General features: G+C 35.4%; 2 protein-coding genes across 2 annotated transcripts; one reads left to right on the forward strand and one right to left on the reverse strand.

The window, feature by feature from the left end:
* Positions 6,093–9,473, forward strand: LOC109227379 (nuclear pore complex protein NUP50B-like). The gene is made up of 2 exons (XM_019392523.1): positions 6,093–6,265; positions 7,783–9,473. The coding sequence occupies exon 2, from the start codon at positions 7,827–7,829 to the stop codon at positions 9,156–9,158; it is 1,332 nt and encodes a 443-aa protein (XP_019248068.1). The 5' UTR covers positions 6,093–6,265; positions 7,783–7,826; the 3' UTR covers positions 9,159–9,473.
* On the reverse strand, positions 10,156–11,414 carry LOC109228363 (thionin-like protein 2). The gene is made up of 2 exons (XM_019393509.1): positions 10,983–11,414; positions 10,156–10,445 (listed from the first exon to the last, which is right to left on the reverse strand). Exons 1-2 carry the CDS (start codon positions 11,308–11,310, stop codon positions 10,375–10,377), a joined length of 399 nt encoding a protein of 132 aa, XP_019249054.1. The 5' UTR covers positions 11,311–11,414; the 3' UTR covers positions 10,156–10,374.

A 16,821-nucleotide genomic window follows, 5' to 3' on the forward strand; every position in this document is an offset into this window, starting at 1 on the left:
GACAATGTAGGTGGACTAAAGGAAAGATTTTCAAAAATTCTAGACTCACAGTAGAAAATCATTTCACTATAGTGAAAACTTAGCAAAGTTGGGGATAAAAACTCACAAGTCGATTAAATCATTCAAAGTACCATCGAAGAAATAAGTATAAAGTAACAGATACTTTCTTCAAAAGTAACTGGAGAACTATATATCGATTTAATAAATTCAGTGAACATTTGAATAAAAGTTTTTCAACCACGCTAGATCACAAGAAGAAAACATAATACTTTGAATTGGCTAGAAATAATTGTAGCTTGCTAGAGTCTTATGCAGATTACAATACATACTTGAAATTATAAATGATAAGCACATGAGAGCAATGATGATCAGATTTACCATGAAAGGATACACAATGTTATTACTCCAATTTCAAAGTCCTCAGGGCAGACTTGCATGTTACCTTTTGTAGGAAGAAATCTATGACATAGTGTTATGTTTTGTGCTTTACCTGGTACTTTATTTGATCGGTGTACTTACCAACTTTTTCCTTGCTTCACATTATTAGGAATGTGAAGATGAAAGTTAATTCTCCATGATGCTCATTTCCAAACCGATTATCTTTCAGAGGCTTAAAGCTTCTTGTTGTGAAACCTTGGGCTATAAGCTTACCAATCTTATCAGGCTTTAGATATCTATGATTGCAGCTCCTTTGCTTGGTATTGGATTTCCATACTTTTTATTCTTTCAGCTTCGCTCAACAAATCTTGTATTACTGGAATCCAGCATTCATTGTTTAATGCTTCTTCATGACTGTCTAGTTCAACTAGTATAGATGTGTCACTAGCAATTTATCGCAAGCTATCCACTGTAAGTTCTCCATCCTTATTCACAAATTGCTTAGAAAAATATTAGTATAAAGAAAAACGCGCATGATGAGATTTCTCTACAACTAATGAATAAGAAATATGTCAAGAGTCTTACCAAGACAATTGCAACCAAAGGAAATAAGATAACCAAAAATTGATTTGATTTTTTTATTTCCATAGTTCAGATAGAATTTCATTCAAGATAGGATCCAATAAAAAATATTGAAGCACATATAAGCCAATGATGACAATTTATGCAAAAATGATGCTTTCTTTTCAAGCCTGCTTTCGATAGAAGCGTCAATCCAAAAATGTGAAAGATCATACTTGTTGCAAGAAAATGTCAAACAAATACCATTAAAACTCACATCGATGATCACTGCAAATGTGTTATTTTCTTATTAAAAAGTATGACCTATGAAAAAGTAAGTATAATCATTAATAGAAACATATATATGTACCTTCCAAGCTTTTTAGTCAGGGAATAGTCTAGCATCTCCACATGCATAAGTTACCGAGGCATCAAGGTTAAACAACCTTCTTTGATTTGCATGAAGTATTGAAACATTCACCAAGAGAATAGATATAAGAAGTAATTCTCTTCACAAATTATCTTAAGCTCACAACTACATGAAAGGAATACATGCATACATGCTTGCTTATCCTAATGCTTATACAAGTGGCATGGTTCATGCACGATATAAATTCGTTCTTATTCAAAATCTCTAAATCAAGTATAAGATTAACACCAAACATAATAGTATGTTGCAGCTGGTTGACTCAAGCAATATGTAGTTGTACATATCATATTATACTTAACAAAAAATGTTACTAGATACGTATCACCTTATAAAGCCTCCGAAGGAACTTGCATAACCTTTAGTGATACCAATCACTCAAGCTTTACCATCATGTGTAATAGTTCCTTCATCATTTATAGAGTAGTGTAAACTTTGAAGCATCCTTAAGCATGTTCCTGGACCAACCATTATGCAAATATCATTTATCCCTTTTTATGGCTGGACTTAGAATCCCTGCAAAACAAATTAATTTGTTTTTGGCACCCAAATCTTTTTGAGTCCTTCATGGTTAGTAGCCAGTGTAATTGGAGATTCATGTATTTGTTTAGGTCTCCAAATATATTTTGATCTAATATGACTTTTGGCATAATTGCATGCAAATACTTTATGTCCAGAATTGCCACAATAGTGGCATGTAATATGAGAAGAAGAGTGTTTACCTACAGCTGCCTTATTAGTTGACCTGGAGCTTTCCTTAGTCAACTTGTCCAAAGTAGGACGTTTACCAGTAGATCCCTTTTCAGTCGACTTATAGCTGTTAAGCCAAGGAGACGACTTTGATCGATCAAAGTAGTGGCTGGGGGATTTGTGCAAGCTGCTTATTTGTTTGCGAAGCTCAAAATTTTCTTCTTGAAGTAAGTTGTTCTCCACCAAATATTCTTCAAGCGGAATATCCCAGTCTTTCTTTTGATTTCTCAACTTGTTATATTCTTGAAGTTGGATCTCCCAATCTTTCTTCTCATGTATCAACTTGTTATATTCTTCAAGTTGGATCTCCCAATTCTTCTTCTCTTTCCTCAACTTATTATATTCATTGAGAACTTTCTCAAGGTCGTTGAGAACCAATTCAATATTTTCCTGCAATTCATCACATTTATCGCAATACGTAATAGGAGTAGGACATACCTTGTCAATTTCTCCCATTGCCATGAAATATAGGTTCTCCGTTCTTTCGTGATCATTTTCTTCTTCCGATTCATCCTTGTCGCTTTTGAGATCACAATCCATAGTAGCATTAAGGCACACCTCGTCAGTTTCTCTTCTTTCCTGGAGAGATATGTTTGTCATTTCTTCTTGATCATCCTCGTCGCTCCAAGTTGATATTCTAAGATTTTTCTTCTTAAGACTAGGACATTTTTATTTCATATGTCCAGGTTTACCACATTTGTAGCAGCATACGTTCTCTAATTGTTGAACCTCATTCTTGTGGTTCTTTTGACGATTCTGGATGGATTAGAATTTTCTATTCTGCTTCTTTCTATTCTTTTTTTTCTCATCCTGGCTATTACAGCCAAGTCTTCCCGATCTTCACCATTTTCAGATTCTTCAAGAATCGACTTGGATTCAATTTTCTTAAGTTTGTTGGTGTCCCCAGAAATTGTTATACTGGTTCGGAACCAATATGGTATCCTAATCCAGTCCTCTTGGGTTGCAAGAGTGTTGTCTTTAGATCTCTTTGTAGATTGAATTGAGTACAGCCTTAGTGGTTTTCAGCGATCACCACCAACGTTGAAAAGGTTGGTTTTCACTCGCTCACCAACAACGAACAAAGGGTTAGTTTTCACTCGCTCACCAACAACGATACTTTGGTTTTCACTCACTCACCAAAGAAGCGATCAATGACACAACCTCTCAGTATTTTTCCCTTTCTCTCTATCTTTTATGACACTAGTAAACTTAAGAATACAATGCTTGACTAAGGTGTAGAAAGAGTAGGAAAGTTATCCGCGAAGCTGGTACTTTTTTCATTGAGAGAGCAACCTTCTTATATAAGAGAAAAAAGCCGTTGAGTCCTTTTCGAAATTGGACACAAGATCTTTAATTAAGGGATTTGACCCAAGGGGTGCCTCTTCAAATCTTGCTATTTGACTGGCCCTGATTCGAATGTGACCTTCCTTGTCACAGCTGAATTCAAGGAGAGATTAATTCGCAAGCGCGGTCTTCAAAAATTGGAGTGACCATGATTGGTAATCTAAGTTTCCTTGATTGAGTCAATCTGCTTCTTGATTGATCATTAATGTAGTAACTGAATCTTCATTCTTTCCTTGATTAAGGATGAGTCAATCTGCTTCTTGATTGAATATAAATGTAGTAACTGAATCTTCCTTAGTAGCAATCTTGCTAAGCATCTTCATTCTTTCCTTTTTGTTTGTCCTTGAATCTGGTTGTCTCCGAACTTAGACACTTCCTTCCTCTTGATTCATGATACTGGTTCTTCTACTGTTGGCTCAATCTTTTGAAATCATCTTGCTTAATAGTTGCATATTTTCAAACTACATTTGAAATCTTCACGAATCATCATTTATGATTCCCTGGAACTCTTCAAAAAAACTTCTAAACTTGGACCCCTTTGTATCTACTAGAGGAATTTAGATCTTCCATAAGTTAAGGAAATATTATCACTTTCCATAAGATTCAAACTTTGCATGATTTATGGAGCTTTGGCACATGCCACAAAATATTCTTTCCTTCTGAGAGTAGGCAATACTAAATCTTCCTTGATCCTTTTCCTTTTAAAACTCAATACTTCCTTCCAGTGATGCCTTCCAAATTTCCAATGAACAACCATGTTTCCTTGCTTAAAAGTTTTTCATAAAATATTCCTTCCATTGTGAAAGACTTTTCCTTTTATGGTATTTCAAAACTTTAGTGCTCTATTTGATTGAGATAGAAAAATAGTACTAGTAACCCACGTCAAATCCTTTTGCCCATTTGTGAATATTTTCTCAATTCGTCCTTCCTTTATTGCTTTCCAGATTCCATCTTGGTTGAGTCTTGCCTTAATTTCTTTGATTGTGCCCATTCAGTCTTGCTGGATTAGCTGCATAATTTTCCTCCTCACCTTCATTCCTTTTACTTCTATGATGATTTCATAATAACTTCTTTTCCATATTTGTGCGGGTCTTCATCAAATTAATTCTTCTTCATTTAATCTGTAAATATTCTTTGATAAGTAAGTAAATATTCATTGAATATAACTAATGTTTGTTTGGTATCATCAAAATCAATACATGAAACCTTGTGGCTAACACCTTCCCCTGGCTGGCAGGCTGTCTTAAATAAAAAGAATGCGCATAAAGACAAGACAACTTAAGCTTCACCGAAGAAGAGAAGCTTTTTTCAGTATGTAAGTTGTAAATAAATTGTATACTGTATAATTACTTGTATGAAATTTGTTTTTAGTTTATAGTATATTGTTGTAGATGTATCATAAAGATGGACCTGCCACATTACACAAACTTTTTCTCTCTCCTCTTTCTCGCTCCTCCATCGAAGTAGTGATTCTTATAGAAATACAGTATGTAAATACAGAAAATTACCTATACATTCCACCCAAATTATTGTATAGGTTTTATATCATATATATATTAACTGCGCATCATCATCCAATAAATAGCATGTCTTTTCATTATAGGAGATGAAGAAATTCAGGCTACTCGATAAAGTTTTTTCCAGCCTGTTCTGATATCCAAGTTATCTGACAGCAATGAGCCAAGCCTAGGTGATAGGTTTGAGGACGAAATTTGTCATAATAGTGTCGCTTTCTGTGTAAACAAGAGCATCCCGTGCTATGAAAAGATGAGGCCGATAGTGAAGCAATACGATTTGTTGTTTAGATATCAAAATGTGGGGTTTGATTGGAACAATTTGGTTGAATTTTGGTATGGAAATTAGTACCAAAGTTAAGGTCATCACTGGTTGGTTAGAGGATAGGGAAAGAGGAGAGGAGAGAAAAAAGGTATAACCGAATCCCTCAATTTAAGGCACTAATAATAGATTTGTATATAAATTGGAAGGAATACTTGTTTAGGGCGGGTAATTTACAAAACTTGGACAATTTTGATAAAAGTTTCAAATATTGTATAGGAAGAAAAAGATCCCTTTATTCTATTTTATTGATTCAATTTGAAGTTTAAAATATTTAAAAATTACAATTCTGAAAGCAATAAATTATAAAACATTAAATAAATAAATAAAGATAGCCCGGTACACGAAGTACCTGCGTTTCAAGATCTGGGAAGGTCCGCACTCAAGACGTGTGTGTAGGCAGTCCACCCTTATACAAGCGTTAGTTGCTCACTCCATGGCTCAAATCTGAAATTTATATTAAATAAATAGCTAAAATCAATAATATAAAAGAATATTTCATATCCAAGTTGACTGCAGGATGCAATAAATTAAAAATCAGAGTCTTTAGTTAGTCGATTGAGCACTTTAGATATACGCGTAACAACCGAAAATCTTAAATCAAAATTTAACTCACAATGCGCAGTGCGAGTGAACATCCGCTTGAAAATTTAGCTAACTCCTACACTTTGTGTAAATTGTAGTACGAGTTGAGATGCAAGTAAATAAAATTAACTGTACCGATAATTTAAACCAAAAAAAAAAAAAGGAGATAAAAATAAAACAACCAGCAAGAAAATGTCAGCGGACAGAAAAGTTAAAAGGAGGAAAAAATGAAAATAAATAAAAAGGGAAAACAAAAAAGAAAGAAAAAACAAAGCGAACAGCTCTGTTCATTTGCTCCGTCTAGGGTTTTTATATACTCCCAGTTCATTTCAGAAGAGAGTTGAGGTTTCTCCAAAGCTACTTCGAGAAATTTGATACTGCCAGGTAACGTCGATCTCCCTTCTGATTTTGTAAATGATTTTTCCTTAATTAAGTCGACTTTTTGCTAATATTCTGTCAAACTTATTAAAGCAATTAACTAACTAACTAACTCTTAGTAACAAATTCAGAATTTGAAAGTAGTGTACCCACTTATATATGAGCTTAATATATTACTTTTCAGGGATTCTAATAGTGCGTACTATTTTTTGTGATAGAAGGTTTTCTGGTAATGTACTGTTTGGTAGATGAAAGAATATTGGGAAAGAACTGAAATTGAATTATGTTGAAATGATAATTAATTTAATAAGTGACGATATATTATTTTAGCTTATCACGATAGTTAAGAATTATAAACCGCAGATCATATTTGATGCAATTTGTTCGCTTTGTTTCCTTGTTCAAGGCAGCTAGTTTTTGTAACTCAAGGCCTCGATTTTGCTGTTAATTCTTAGTACGTTTGATTCCTTGTTCAAGGCAGCTAGTTTTTGTAACCCAAGGCCTCGATTATGCTGTTAATTCTTAATACGTTTGATTTTCAGCTGATTAAAACATGCATTTCTCAGAATGTCTTATTGTTGATTTTTTTGAGATGGCTGTTTTGCTTACTCTTCAGAGCTTATTTCCCTCCTGATAGATTGCTTTCTTTGAGGAATTTTATGATCTTGATTCCTCGAAATTGCAACACTTTTTTTTGCATAAGTAAAGACATTACTGAGGTGCTAACCTCCGTTCTGAATTTCGAGCACCTGACTTCGAAATTGCAACATATGTGATATATGACTAATAAATAAGGGAGAAGAAGGTAGTTTAGGGTAAGCATTTGTCCAATTTTCAGGGAAAAATACCCTTTTAACCATTTCATTGGAAAGAAACTAAGAAGGTCAAAGCATCATGACTGAATAGGTGGCTGTTTTTTTATTAATTCCACTCTCCTATTCTATTTGCTACCTTATATATTTGCTTGTTCCGGGTTTATGTTTATTCTTTATTAAGGTTTAATAAATATTAGATAATTCAATATCATCAGTGTGTGCTCACCTAATTTGTGTAATTGGCTTCCTTATATGATTGCTGCCCTTATGTCTGAACTACTTTCACTTAATCAGCGAATGTTGCGAGCCCTTAGTATATTGTTTCGACTCCCCTATTTTGTTTTTCCTTATGACGTTTCACATTTGAGCAAATAGACTGTGCCTTCCTCTCTCTCTCTCTCTCTCTCTCACACACACACACACACTCACACTCTCGCTCTGTTGTTTCCTTCAATGAGTTTGTTGAGAATGTTAGTTGTTGCCTTGTTGGTATAGCCTGTGGCCATGGTATAAGTTTCCTTGTAGTTATTTCAAAGTATACTGTCATCTGACCTACCTTCCTGAAGATTGATGAGGTTTTCCTTTGCGCTTTCCGGTTTATCTACATTTCTGACCTTCTCTCAACGGTATAGGTTGCTTTATGCTGCAGGGCAGATTGATTTATTATTTGTTTGTCAGGTTACTGAAACTTCTAAGTATTTCCTGCAGAAATTTGAATCGGGAACCCTTCAACTGTATTTCTTAATTTTGGGATGGGGGACGCTGAATCTCTTCAACCATCAAAGAAAAGGGCTGCTGTAAAGGAATTATCGCGAGATAATCCTGGTCTTGATGATGATAATGAGTCATCTGAGCAGGAGAGTGGAACTTTCAAGAGAGCAAGTGATGAGGTGATGGCAAGTAGGAGAATTGTCAAAGTCCGTAAAACGTCATCGACTACAACTACTCTGTCTTCTAACCCTTTTGCGGGGATTCGATTTGTTCCACCTACTGATGCCAGTACAACTCCTGCTGTGACCACAACTGAAGCTGGGAGTGGGGCAACAACTTCCAAGAAACCAGAAGAATCAAATGATCAAAGTGAGGCAACTAAAGAGGAAGAAACTTATGTGAATAGAGAAGCTGATCATGAGAAGGAAACCGATGGAAAATCTAAGCTACCAGAAAACAGATCTGATGAGTCCAAAGCTGACGAAAATGTTGATAAGGAGAAAGTTGATAATCCCAATGAGCCTAACATACCTGAATCTACTGAAAAGAAGGCAGCGGAAAGTGAGAAAATTGAAGATGATACTAAGGCAGCCACAGTAGTGGAAAAGATTACAAATGACGTAGAAGTGGAAGGCAATAAGACCGAGAATGAAGAGGAAAAACATGTGGCCAATGGAGAAAATGAAAAGGGTGCTGAAACTGCATCTTTTAGCTCGTTCCAACAGCTCTCCAGTAGCCAAAATGCTTTCACAGGACTTGCAGGAACTGGGTTCTCCAATACTACGTTCTCGTTTGGAGCTAGTTCGAAAGAGGTATCTCCACTTGGATCTGTCTCTCTCTTTGGAGTAAAAAGTGACCAGTCACCTTTTGGTCTTAATCTTTCCACTAATGGAAATGCTTCTCTGTTTGGTAACTCTGGGTCATCCAGTGTTAACAAGGGCGAGGGAATTGGTATTCCTTCCATGCAAGAGGTTCCTGTTGAAACAGGGGAGGAAAACGAAAAGGCTATCTTTACCGCTGACTCTGCGCTGTTTGAATTTCTTAATGGAGGGTGGAAGGAGCGTGGGAAGGGAGAGCTGAAGGTCAATATTTCTTCAACTGAGACTGGAAAAGCTAGACTTGTTATGAGAACCAGAGGTAATTACAGGTTGATTTTGAATGCTAACCTTTATCCCGAAATGAAGCTCACAAATATGGATAAAAAAGGCGTCACTTTTGCTTGTATGAATAGTGCTGGTGACGGGAAAGATGGACTTTCAACAATTGCCTTGAAGTTCAAGGATGCCTCTATTGTTGAGGAGTTTCGAGCTGTTGTGATGGAACATAAAGATAAGATGCCAGGCTCTTTGAAGACACCACAAAATTCTCCTTAAATTTCAGATGACTAATAATTATGGCAAAGATGCATAGAGATTCTATTTTCATCACGAAACCCACCCTACGGTTTCCTACCCCCCCCCCCCCCTCCCCCCTGCAGAGTTAAAAAGGTAAGAGAATAGTTTTGTCTAGAGATGGATAACTTGTATTCTATATAGCAAATGGAATCTTCTCCACTATGATGTTGTCTATCCCTTGTATTTCTTCTCTTTTTTCCTTTACCTGTGGTTTAGCTGTCTTTTGTATTGCTTTATTTGCATGAATGGTAGACGTAGCTCTGGCCTTCGAGGTCATTCTATCATTTTCTGATATATTTCGTTTCTTTTTCCTTTATTTGGCAAAGCTGTAACTAAGTCGACAACCTAACAGATATTTGCCCTTGGTTTGCTACTTGAAGTCGCAAGTTCTTGAATTTCCAATCTCAATCAGACGGACAGAAAACAGTGTCTTTACTTTGAAGAGGTTATTTTAATATAAAATGTGTTTGACCTTGTTTTTTGTTGTGCTAAACTTGCTTAATTTGGTCTTCAATGCCAAGCAATTATTTTTGAATGAGAAATGGATCTGCCCGAACAGGTTGTCCGCTAAATCCTTAAGCAAATGGAATTATCCTTTACTTATTAATTTTAAAAAATATGCAGTAACAGTAGTCCTAATCCTTTTCTTTAGAGAGAGGTTGGTTCCCTTCACGTGCTATCATTTGCTCTTTGGCCCTTTGGCATTTCCTTGTTCACGGGTCATGCCAAGACAATGAAAAATACTTAAAATTAATAGGACGAGATACATTGTCCTGCCGCATTCCAGCAAATTAACCAATTATAAACTGAGCTTCACGTAATTCAATAAAAACATACTATCATATGTGGTTTGTTAATTGACAGAAACTGATATTGCTTTTGACACAATTGAGCCTGTGACTCTACAGAAATGTGCTTATTGATCATTGGGTTGTCATTTAAAGAATTCCGTGATTAACTGTTAGATGCTCAAAACTCAAAAAAGAAATCATCAAATCTGAAGTTTACATAAATATCAGGGAAAGGAGGCCTCAAATTCAGAAACACAGTTGTGAATTACTTTTCCATACTGGGAAACAAGATAAAAGAAAATGGGAACTGCAAAAAAACAAAAAAAAAATTAAGTAGTAAAAACGAAGAGGATAATAAAGTCCCATAAAAGTATAAAATACTCGAGACAGTAGCAGTGCCACTTCTAAGGTGAGGAGTAGTTCCTGCTGCACATTCTTGAGCAGGATCCAACACAGTCATCCATTTTTCCTCCATCTAAGAAGAAAGAATAACAAGAAAAATAAATTAGAAAAACAAACAGACCAAGAGAAAGATACAAGCAAAGAAAAACAAAAAAGGCAGTGCATTAAGCTCCCGCTATATGCGGGGTTTGGGGAAGGGTTGGACCACAAGGTTGGGCAGCCCGGTGTATTAAGCTTCCGCTATGCGCGGGGTTTGGGGAAGGGCCGGACCACAAGGCTGGGTAGCCCCGTGCACTAAGCTCTTGCTATGCGCGGGTCCGGAAAGGGCCGGACCACAAGGGTGGGCAGCTCGGTGCACTAAGCTCCTGCTATGCGCGGGTTGGGGAAGGGCCGAACCACAAGGGTGGGCAACCCGGTGCACTAAGCTCCTGCTATGTGCGGAGTCGGAAAGGGCCGGACCACAAGGGTCTATTATAAGCAGCCTTACCCTGCATTCCTACAAGAGGTTGTTTCCACGGCTGACCCCGTGAACTCCTGGTAGAAAAATACAAGCAAAGAACAGATTAAAAATACTTATGACCATAAGGAGGGTAGCAGGGGGGAAACTTACTAGGTTGATGTTTTGAGCTGAGAGTAGAACAGGTAGAGAAGGCACAACCTAGCTTGCAGAAGTTAAGGTTTTTGCTGTCTGGTTGAAGTCGAACATCATTGTTTGAACTGGACGTGGCAGTAGAAGTAGTACTATTATCAGAACCTGAATTAAAGATGCATTCTTTTAAGCATCTAGAAGTGCAAGTGCAGAGATTTTGAGAAGGCTCAATCAAGCAGAACACAAAGCATTTCGAGTAGCAATCCTTAAAGTTAGTTAAGGAGGCATTTGACTGGCCTACAAAAGCAACTAATATCAAAACAAGTGCCCATAACTTAGTTAACTCCATCCTTTCTTTCACTCTTTTCTCAGAACACAAAACTTCTTGCCCTATGGAAAACCTAAAAGTGTGCTTATGTAAAACAGTAATAGCCAGTATTCACAAGTGGAAAACATATATACATATATATAGTATTACCTTAGTAGTAAAAATTAAAAAAAGATTTAACGATTGTGGTATTTGGTGTTGGCTAAAGTTGCGGTGAGTCGGTGACATGTGATAGTTTTTTGTCTTTGCTATTGCTGTCTTTTTACAGGACTATAAGAGAAAGGTGGTTAACAAGGACAAAGCATGAGGAAGTACAGTTATATTTTTTCCTTATCCTAATACTGTGGGTCAAAAATTAACTTTGACATGATCAAACCATCTTAAAATTAAAGAGGCACTCGCAGCTGCCACGTGTCCTGGTACGACTTTGATAAGGGGCTGCCCGACATCGAAGCGATCTCTTAAGAAGTGAAGGGCAGGGCCGATAACGCTATTGAAGACCAAGGTCGAAGAGTCAACGAAGATCAGGGTCGAGGTCGAGCACCCACCGTAAATAGAGTGAATAACGGCTAGTTTTAGGATAAGACATAAGAGGATAATATTCTAGAGGATATTCTTTGTACCTGTACCATTAGGGTATTTTATGTATATGTTCCTATAAATAGAAAGAGACACAAGTATAGGAAGAGGAGATTCACTTGTAAGAAAACACATTGACTTTATAGAGAAATTCGGCTTTATCGCAAGCACACGAAAAATACTTTTTTGCTAAGATTATTGCATAACTTTTCCCCTTGATCCAAGAACTAATTGAATATTCAAAAGCTCATCAATCATTCATAATTGTCAAAAGGAATATCCACAAACCTCACCCCTTTTTGGGTGACTCACATATTCTTATTTACTTAAATATCATTCATTGCTATTTATTATTATTTAATGCTACCTTCTACCTTTTGGATCATTGAATATTGTTAGTGTTGTCCACATTTATTGAGATTTGGTCAAACATACATATTATCTACTACAAAATCGGTTATTTTGTTTTTTGGATATTGATATTAGTTAAGATTGACTATACTTTATTTAAATCTAATTGGTTGAACCCGGATATAAATTTTGGGTCAAACAAATACCAATTACTAGAGATTAAAAGAACAAATTGGTCCTCCGTCCTCGCTTAAAAACTTACCTGCATTTGATTTTTCATCAGATTAGCAATGAGTAAGTCATAAATTAAAGCGATATTGTGTATTAATTAACTATAGTCTAATGATGATAATATAGGGTAATTGGGGTATCATGATATGGCGTGGAATTTCATATAACCATGCCTCTATTACTGCAAAGTGCTAAGGTGGCTCAGCTAATTCTCTTGAAGACTAGGAGTATCCTTATGCAGCTAGTGCAGAGGTGGAGTATTAACCAGTTTGGTAGTCAGTTATTTGTAGTTCTAGACTCTAGTGGTGAGAGACGGATCTAGGATTCTAACTCTATGGTTCAACGTTTAAAGTTTTTATTATTGACTTATTTTAAAATTATGGGTTCATACACACTATTCGTTGCAATTTTTAAAGATTTTTACACATGAATTTATGCACCGCGTCAAAAGTTATGAGTCCAGTTGAATCGGTATTAAAATGCTAGATACACCCTGTTTGACCAAAAAGTATGAAGTCTTTTGTTAAACTAATTAAATAAGAGGATAATGGGTAAGTTCTAATTAAACACGATAAATTCTAGATCTGAAATGCGTTTATACGAATAACGTGGGAATGCGTTAAAGCCTATTTAATGTGATGAATATTGAATGACACTGTTATGAATGAGATGGGAATAATGATAGGCAATAAATACATTAAATGACAGTAAATATAAATAGAGAGAATGATTCACCCAAATATTGAATGAGGTGGATGATTCATCTCTCTGACAATGATGTAAGACAAATGAACGTGGGAATACATGGGACTTTCTCGGATCTGAAAGCGAGAAAATGTGGGATAAACAACAAATCGAATCTTTATGGAAAGGCAAAGTTCATATTTTTTTTGAGAGTCAACTTTTCATGAGAGTTCTTATCATATAGAATATTACATGCCTCTTTTCTTCTCTTTACCTTTCTATTTATATGGAACATATTCTCGTAAAATATCTTGCTACAAAACTAGCCGTTATGGCCGACCTGAGTATTCGACCTTGGCCCCGGTTACTCAGCTCGCCAATAGGTTCCTTCCATCTCGAGTACGAACTCGGCCTAATCGTCTCTAGTAATCTCTATTTGAGCAAGATTCCCTTGGTCAGATTTCAACCCATACACGCCCCGACTAGTTGTAGCAGTGTAGTTAATAGCTTATTGAAATATTGAGCGATCTTGCTATAGTTGAAGAGCATGCAGTTATAAAAAGAAGGCAATGACGCGTGACTTCGTAAAACATAAGGTGTTATTCCCTCCGGTCCCAAATATAGTCAATTTAACAAATTGAATCTGTCTTAAGACACTCAACGTTTTCTTCTTTCTTTAAAAAGAAATAACGTTTTTTCCCTCTTCAGATCTGCCCTTATTATTTCAATTAGAGGAATGTTAATACGGTGGGTGTTTGACCAAAAATATAAATCTTTGTTCAACTAGTTAGATTTAAATACAGAAGAGTCAATCTTAACTAATTATAATATCCTAAGGACAAAGCTATCAGTTTTATGACAAGTCACTTGTATGTTTGTCCGGATGACAATGAAGGTAAACAATAATAACAATGTTTAGTGATACAAAAAGATAGAATACGACATTATATAATAACAAGTATAACAATAAACGACATTTAAGTAAATAGAAGCATGTGAGTCACCTGAAAAGGTGTAAAGTATGTGAATATTCTTTATGACAATGATGAATGATTGATAAGCCTTTGAACACTTAGATTGTTCTTGGATCCAATGAGAATGCTAGACAATAATCTTAGCAAAAAGATTATTTTTATATGCTTGTAATAAGACCGGATTCACTCTATAAAGTCAATGTGTTTTTTTACAAATGAATATTTCATGCCCTCTATCATTGTGTCTTTTTCTATTTATTATAGGGAACATGTTCCTAGAAACCCTAATAGTACATATGCAAATTCTTCTCTGTGTTCTATCTTAAAACTGGCCGTTATAACTTTATCTGAAATACTCGACCTCAACCTTGAACTACAATAATTTTACGACCTTGATCTTTGCTGACTTTTCGACTTCACCCTTCATCCCTCATAAGAACATGAAAGAACCTTACAAGATACTTAAATATCATGAACCAAGTAGAAAAGTTTTGTATTTCCAATGTTGTCAGGTGCATTCAGTTAATTGACTTGCAGTGCTTATAAGCGAATTGATCCAAATTATTTTAAATATTTTTCTTTTTTCTTTTTGGGGATAAAGAGAAAGAAGAGACACTTTGAAGTAGGGATAGGCGTTCGGGCAGTTCAAATTGTATATAAAAATTTCAGTTTGAATTTTTTATTTTCGGATTGAAGAAATGACAATCCAAATCCAATTCAAATAAGTTCGAATTGGATCAGATTTTTTAAGTTCGATTCGGATTAATCAGTTTGGATATTTTGGATTTCCAATTTTGAGCTTATAAGTTAAGATATTTCTTATTTTTACAAAAATAAATATCCAAATGAATTACTCATGTTAAATTGCCTGAAAAGTTCCTCATTCTCACTGCAATCATCCAAATAAAGTATTCAAATAATTAAATTATTATCAAGGAAATGCAATGGAGACATTAATACGGCCAATAAGAAGTAGCAATAGTAAAACCATGTCCAAATAAAAAGTATTCTGACAGTAACTTAGTATATATGAGATAATATCTGATGGGAAGGGTATTAAACTTAATACTTTTGGCATATGGATAATGGACTAAATATAAAGTATAAAAATTTTAATTTTCGGATATTCAAAAATTCAAAGTACCAAATCCAATATTCAATCTGAAATAAAAAAAAATTAAAAATTAAATCCAAATCCAATCCGTATCCAAAAATTCAAACCAATAAACCAAAAAATTCGGATTTCAATTTGAATTTTGGGTTTGCCCAAATTAAGCCCGCGCCTACTTTGAACTCATTATTCATTAGAGGGCGCTTTACTCCTTTTAATAAACTTAATCAAAATAAAAATAAGTTATTCGAGTCAGTAAATCGTCAAATAAGAATGATAAAACAGGAAAAATCACAACAATCCTTTTTTCTTTTGTTGGGTTTAAAAAGATCGAAATAAACCACGAAGTGGGAAAGTGAACTTGAAAAGCTAAAAATAAATAAATAAATAACTTGAAAAACTAATATTCTAATCAAAGGCGACCAGTTGCCTAAGGGAAGACAGAGTCCGAAACTTTTCTAATGTTTTTTTGGACAAAAAACACGTTTTTACTACTAAAAAAAAAGTTACCTAAATACCTATACTGCGAATTACCTTAACGGAAATTTTGCCGTTAAAGTAATTCGCAGTAGAGTACTGCGAATTAGTAAAAAAAAAAATTTAACTAATGCGCAGTAGAGTACTGCGAATTGAGACACTCCGATTTTTGGGCCCAGCAATTTGCAGTACTATACTGCGTATAAGCAATTCGCAGTATAGTACTGCGAATTGCCCTTAATAAAATAAACCCTTCTTCTTCTTCGCCAACACAATTCGCTGCCCCCCATTTAAAAACAAACTTGTTTCTCTCGGTGGTCTACCCCCCCCCCCCCCCTCGTCAAATTAGAAAAAAAAAATTGGGCCCCACCCATCTTCTAAAAAGCAAAGAGTGTAGGTCCCACACACAAGACAAGCTTTGGATTCCTTATTTCGAGTGCAAAAATTCGATTTCAATCAAATTCAAAAAACTTAAATCGAGGTATTTCGATTTTGTTTATGTCGACACTCGTATAGTACATGCATATTTGTATTGTTTAATGTGTTTCCATGTTAATTTGTGTTATGTTTGTATTTAAATTTGTATCTTAATTATACCCGATTGATTTATTAGCTTTGGGACAAAAAAATATTAAAATTTGATAAATAATTTGTTGTAACGACCCCACCGGTCGTTTTGAACTTTTGCACTTTGATCGCCAGTTTTCGGGCATGACTTGCCCCGTGTTATGTATTATGACTAATGTAGATCGTTGGTTTTGGTTTTCAGGAAAATTTGGAATGAATTTGAAAGAACAGTTTCAGTTGAAAGGTTTGAATTTGAAAGGTTTGACCAAGAGTTGACTTATTTGTATATGAGCTCGGATCGGAGTTTTTATGATTTGGTTAGCTTCGTTATGTGATTTGTGACTTAGGAGCGTGATCGGAATTGGTTTTGGAAGTCTGGTGTAGAATTAGGCTTGAATTGGCGAAGTTAGTAATTTGGCGAATTCCGGTTGATAGGTGAGATTTTGATCCGAGGGTCGGAATAGAATTCCGAGAGTTGCTGTAGCTTCGTTATGTCATTTGTGATGTGTGTGCAAAATTTCAGATCATTCGGACGTCGTTTGGTCGGGTTTTTGATCG

This window comes from Nicotiana attenuata, chromosome 6 (assembly GCF_001879085.1).
Source record: "Nicotiana attenuata strain UT chromosome 6, NIATTr2, whole genome shotgun sequence".
Classification (NCBI taxonomy): Eukaryota; Viridiplantae; Streptophyta; class Magnoliopsida; order Solanales; family Solanaceae; genus Nicotiana; species Nicotiana attenuata.